The 6,684-nt window shown below is 37.2% G+C and overlaps 1 protein-coding gene across 1 annotated transcript in view; it reads left to right on the top strand.

Moving 5' to 3' along the window:
* Positions 1 to 561: 561 nt before the first annotated feature.
* Positions 562 to 6,684, top strand: part of LOC105528799 (F-box/LRR-repeat protein 17-like) — a 378,669-nt gene continuing 372,546 nt past the window's right edge. The window contains exons 1-2 of the mRNA XM_011965687.1: positions 562 to 600; positions 2,108 to 2,215. Coding sequence (XP_011821077.1) covers positions 562 to 600; positions 2,108 to 2,215 — 147 coding nt within the window. The remainder of the gene's footprint in view (positions 601 to 2,107; positions 2,216 to 6,684) is intronic.

Genomic DNA, 6,684 nt, shown 5'->3' with positions numbered 1-6,684 from the left:
TGGAGTACATGAAAAGAAGGAGAAAATGCATTTATTTATTTCAATATTTTCTACTAAGTGCCAGGGATTATTCTAGGTGCCAATGGGGAACTAAGTGGTTTTCTGGGTCATAAGACTTTTCAGTGCTAAGACTGAGACTGTCTGAGGCAAATAAGAATGGTTGGTTATTCTAAGGGAGAGGGAGAGAAGAGTTATTTTGAGAGGGGAAGACTGACAAACCAATATGTGAGTAAGTGTGTAATGTGATCAGTAGTGATAAGTGTTACGAAGAAAATCAAAGTGTGGTGAGATACAGAGAGGGACTAGGAGAGTTATTTAGGAGCCGTGCAGTTAGATCTGATCACCTAGGGAATGAAGTAAGACGGAAAAGAAAAATAACGAGCTGAGGACTGAGATGAGGTAGGCTCAACCAAGTGACCAAGAGCCGACAGTAAGGAAGGAGGAAAGCCATGATAGTTGATACAAGAAGCAAATGAATGAATTGTTTCCAGATGAATCATCAGTTGTGTCAGATGCTGCTGAAATGCTGGGATAATTCAGATTGACCGTTTAATTGATAGGATGGTGACAATGAATGAGAGGGACAAAAACTTGATTACTGTGAGATCAAGAGAGAGTGGAAAATGTGTATATTAGCTTGCTGGGGCTGTTAGAACAAAGTACCACACACTGAGTGGCTTAAACAATAGAAATTTATGGTGTCACAGTTCTAGAGCCTGGAAGTCCAAGATCAAAGTGTTGGCAGGGCCATGTTTCTTCTAAAGTGCTGGGAAAGGATCTGTTCCAGGCCTCTTGCCTAACTTCTGGCAGTCTTTTTGGCAATCAAGTGTGCCTTGGCTTGTGCAGCATAACTCTAGTCGTCACATGGCATTCTCCCTGTGTGTGCATGTCTGCTCCACCAGTTATGTTGAATTGGGAGCCCACTCCACTCCAGTACAACTTCATTCTAACTTAACTATTTACAACTATAGCTGCCCTGTTTCCAAATAAGATCACATTCTGAGGTACTGAGGTTTAAGATTTCAAAATATGAATCTTAAGGAGACATAATTCAACCCATAAAAATGTAGTATATCCATACAATGGAATATTTTTCAGCCTTGAAAAGTAAGGAAATTCTGACACATATTATGACATGGATGAACCTTGAAAACATTATGCTTGGTGAAAGCAGCCAGTCACAAATGGTCACAAATTGTGTAGTTCTTTTTATATGAAGTGTTCAGAATAGGAAAATCCAGATTGCCAGGCTTGGAGGCAGTGGGAAATAGGGGAATGACCGTTAATGGGCATGGGGTCTTTGCGGGGTGGTGAACATGTTCTGTAATTAGATATTGGTAATGGTGCATAACCTTGCGAATATACTGAACTGTACTCTTTGAAAGGGTGAATTTTATGGTATGTGAATTAAATGTCAATAAACGATATATATATTAGTTGGGTGTGATTGCTTACCCCTGTAATTCCAGCACTTTGGAAGGCCAAGGAGGCTGGACCACTTAAGGTCAGGAGTTTGAGACCAGCCTGGCCAACATGGTGAAATGCTGTCTCCACTAAAAATACAAAAAAACAAAACAACAACAACAACAACAACAAAAACTAGCTGGACGTGGTGATGCATGCCTGTAGTCCCAGCTACTGGGGAGGCTGAGGCAGGAGAATCAGTTGAACCTCGGAGGCGGAGGTTGCAGTGAGTCAAGATTGTGCCACTGCACTCCATCCTGGGCAACACGTGAGTCTCTGTCAAAACAAAACAAAACAAAGCCAAAAAAAGCAAAAAAGCCAAAAGCCAAGCAAACAAATATGTGTGTGTATGTGTGTGTGTATATACACACAGAGGGAGGAGAGAAGGTAAAGAAGTGGAGGTAGCCAGTGTCAACATCTCTGAAGAAGTATAAAAACATGGGGTGATGAGAAGTGGATGTAGGGTCAAGAGATGACTTTTAAAATACACGAATATTATAGCATGTTTGTATGCTGATTCAAACAATCTAACAGGGCAGGAAATAGTAATGATGAAAGGTGGGGCTGAGGGATTTTCAGGAGCCAAATCCTTGAGTTCACTGGACTATCACCTTGAATAACTTCATCAATGTCTTTTCCCTAGGTGACAGATCAGTCGGTGAAAGCATTTGCTGAGCACTGTCCTGAGCTTCAATATGTAGGCTTCATGGGTTGTTCAGTCACTTCTAAAGGAGTCATTCACCTAACCAAGGTAGGTACTATGGCTGCTTTTCCTTGGTATTTTTGAGTATCATACAGGTGATGAGCCGTAAATTGTTAAATTTACTTGAATAAAGGATAGTCAGACCATTATGGAAGTCTACTAGTGTTTGATAAAAGTTAGAATGAGTTGAAGAAAGCAATACCAAACTTACCCTTTCTGAAATGGAATACTCATTTAAACAAGAAGCTTTTTGCTTTTTCATTGCTAATGGCTATGAAATATATATCAAAGAAATATATGTGACCAGAATCATTTAAATGTTAATGTATTGTGCTTAGAAGATATTTTGATTGAATTTTAAGTGCTCATATATCACTAGATCCTATGAGTATTTGACTTTAAAAAGTGAATATGGTCAGTGCGTATGATCAAGCTGAATATGTAAGGTGAAAAGAGAGGTCAATATATGACAAAAATTTACATTGTGGCTCAGAGAGTTCACTAATATAACAATTATATGAAATTTCATATTTTTAGAAATGATCAAACTGCCAGTTCTTAAGTAATCTCTCACTGATGTGTCATCTCTACTGCTTTCCAGAGCTTTAAAATAATTAGAAACCAATTCTTACATCTGTGTAATGGAAAAACTGGCTACTATAAAATTTACCTGTGTGTTATCTGAAATTTGTTACTATATGAATTTCAATTCTATCCTATAGTACCTAGGAAAATGAATGTGAGTCTTGCCTTTTCCAACTTATAGCTGAGCAATCTTTTCCTTCAATCTTCCTTCATCTCACAACTATTAGAAAGTTGCTGTATTGACAACACAATGATGAATAAAACTAGATAAGATCCCAGGTCTCTTTCGGTTTGATGTCTTCGGATCACTTTGAGCTTACAGTTTAATGGCAAATAATGTCTTTCTTTACTCCCTAGGAAAAGAGTAAATGTATATGAGTTACCTAGGACTATGGTAGGGTCATACAGTGAATAGGACCCTGGGTGCCATTATAACCTCAGGTTGGATTATTGGGTCTATCAGTTAGCTAAGTGGGAAAATTATTTTTTAGGGTATTAAATAAGGTAATATATATAAGGTATTTGATTCAGAATAGAGACCACAGTAAATGCTAAGTAAACGTTAGCTATTAATATTAAAACAGATGTGGGCGAGGCGCAGTGGATCACCCCTGTAATCCTAGCACTTTGGGAGGCCAGGACAGGTGGATCGCTTGAGGGCAGAGGTTCGAGATCAGCCTGGCCAACGTGATGAAACTCCATCTCTCCCAAAAGACAAAAATTACCTGAGCATAGTGGCATGGTGGCTGTAATTCCAGCTACTTGGGAGGTTAAGATGGGAGAATTACTTAAACCTGGGAGGCAGAGGTTGCAGTGAGCCGAGTTTGCGCCACTACACTCCAGCCTGGGTGACAGAGTGCAACTCCATCTCAAAAACAAAAAACAAACAAAAAACAGATGCCATAGTATCTAAATTGCTAGAAAATTAGTACAAAGTTTGATTTTAAGAAATCAAATCACTATTCCAGTCTAGTGTATCTGAAAGAGAGCCTGTGGTTATACTATGTCTTAAAGGACTGATTAACTTTAATTTTATTGTGAGGATCAGAGCCTAATGCTAGAGGAGAGGATAGGCCTGTTATTCTCAATTATTGCTCTATCAGAACATCTTAGTGTAACCAAGACCATACAAGATCATATGTAACCATAATTTTTAATTCATTTCCTATAACCTTGGCCTGAACACTTGGTAGATGAATGTTTTTCTAGTCACATCTAATGCTGTTTATGGTGTAGAGTAAAAATGCCTTTGGTTGAACAGATTGTGCACAACAAGTGTTGTGATGGCCATATGTGGGCTTTTTATGATCACTTGAAATTGTACTCATTAAAGACAAAACAAGACTTATTAGATCAGTAAGTGCTTCCCAGAATATTTTGAGATGGCCAAAAATTATGGTACACTGGTACTTAAAAGATCACAATTATTCTCTGTGATAAAATACAGCTATAGCAAATGTCTGCAGTGGAAAACTCAATTTGCTGAGATGGTTCTTCTGAAGATTATAGGCAAGGATTGCTGGTTTGGTCTATCAACAATCAAAATCTATTGGACTCATATTAGAGTTAGTCCACAAAGTTTTGAGGAACATCTTTGTTCTTCAACAGAACCTTTCTTTGATGAGAAAACTGGTGTGTACAACTAAGCAATGAACGTTGCTTGGTTTTCTGGATTCAAGTAAAGGCAAAAGAGGACATTTTATACATGCATCGGTTCTGCAAAGCTATTTTAATTGGTTTATCTCTTGAAAACCAAGGGTAGACTCAGTTTTTAATAAAATTAATGCTTTTAATTTCATGAGATTTGTGTTCTGGCAGTGTTTTCATACCAGCTACTAAGACATTCACAAAAATGTTTGCAATCATATAAACACCACTTAAAAAGTTGTATTTTCCTTTTCATCATAGTACATAATAAATAAGCAAGAAGATGTGAGATATAGAATATTGAGAGTTATCAGCCTAAATAGGTTTTTACATGATTTAGAAAATCTCTCTAACACATGATGTCACTAAATCTCTGGCTTTCTAAGTTTGCTAAGAGAGGCAAGGAGCATAAAATCTCTGTACCTTAGTCTCCTGTCTTTGAAATTAATGTGCCTGTATTAGATGATCTGTCTTCAGATCTGGAGTTTCTTGCACCTTGAATAATCTATGAATTTAGGAATGATTGGCCTAGAAGGGACTGTGGGGGGCTCTCATGGAAACTAAGAATCAAGTCTAATTTAGTAGGTTAGAAGGGAAGATTGGGGATTTGTGACATCTTAGATTTTTAAATCAAGGGCAAGAAAACAGAGGATTGGGAATAGATGGAAGGACATTGATATCCTCTTGTGGTTCCTTGGATTTAATTTTGTTTTGATTTCCTCAGGCTTGACTGGATTCCTATTTACTTTGTAATATTTACTGATAACACACTATTATTACTTAGATTCTGCTAATATCAAGCAATATTGGGATAAGAAGCCTTTCTGAGCTGCTGTGACTGTGTAAATGAGAGTCCAGAATAACCAGACTGAATGTACACAGGTTGATAAGATAAAGTCAGATTTATGGGACTGTTTGGAAACTTAGAGGTCTATATTTAGGAAGCAAAGACAAGAATTTTTGAGGTCTACATTTAACAGTTGAGTATTAGTGACTTGTATGTGGCAGAATTGGGTCCACTCTAACACAAGTATGTTCTTTTCATTGTACTGTACCTACTATATAAATATAAATCTGTATATCTTGCTCTCTCTCCCACTTTTAAAAACAAGTTTGGCAAATGCAAATATATAGTTACCTTCAGTGTTTAGACTGTGGGATCTGCATGTCATTTGCTACTAAAGAGACTAGAAGGAACATGTCAAAGGACCCAAAAGCCAATGTGAAATGGCTCCTACTGACTTAGGCTGGGATATTTTGAGCATTGAAAAGGAAGATTCTGCAATGAATTAAAAGAAATAAAATATATAAAAATGGGTTTATAATGATATAAGCAAAATGAAGCTGGACTTCTTCCGGCCTAGGTGGCGTAACAGGGGCCAAATTTACTCTTTCCTGAAACAACTTTAAAAAAACAGACAAAATATAGGAAACAATGGTTTTTAAGACACTGGATATCAGGCAACCAAGGACAATGATCCCTATGATATGGGAAACAGGCAAGAGGAGCTCTGTGATTGTCTCAGTTTACTGCATTGAGTTTCCAGACTTCAGCACAGGGAGGGGGTAAATCAGGTAACACACAGCAGACTGTCTGAGTTGAGAAAACAGAACAGAAAGGCCAGGGAGACCAAAACAGCCAGATTTCAGAGGACTGAATACTGGAGGGAACTGCATAGAGAATCCCAGGGATCAGTGGATGACCCTCCTTATGCATTCAATCCTAAATAACCCGTGAGTAAAGCCAAAATCAAAAGAGAAATTAGAAAGTATTTTGAAATGAATGAAAATGAAAACACAATGTATCAGATTTAGTGTGATGCTACTAACGTAATACTTAGATAAAAATAATGAAACAAATACCAATACGAGAAAAAAGAAAGATTTCAATTATGACTTCAACTTCCATTTTATAAAATTTGAGAAAGAAGAGCAAATTAAATCCAAAGTAAACAAACAAACAAAAAAAAAAAGGTAAAGATTAAAGAGGAAATCAATGAAATGGAAAGCAAAAAGAAGAGAGGAAATTAATGAAACCAAAAGCTAGTGATTTGATAAGACAGATAAAATTGATAAATCTCAAAAAAAAATTGCCAATGTTGTAGCTCAGAGGGTTGACAAAACTACAGATACTACAGGTGTTAATAGGATAACAAGGGCATATTATTAACATCTTTTTTTTTTTTTTTTTTTAGATAGAGTTTTGCTCCTGTTGCCCAGGCTGGAGTGCAATGGGATCTTGGCTCACTGCAACCTCTACCTCTCAGGTTCAAGCAATTCTCCCA

This window comes from Mandrillus leucophaeus, unplaced genomic scaffold (assembly GCF_000951045.1).
Source record: "Mandrillus leucophaeus isolate KB7577 unplaced genomic scaffold, Mleu.le_1.0 Scaffold733, whole genome shotgun sequence".
NCBI lineage: Eukaryota > Metazoa > Chordata > Mammalia > Primates > Cercopithecidae > Mandrillus > Mandrillus leucophaeus.
Note: the sequence above shows the minus strand (reverse complement) of the source record. Positions and strands in the feature narration are given on the sequence as shown.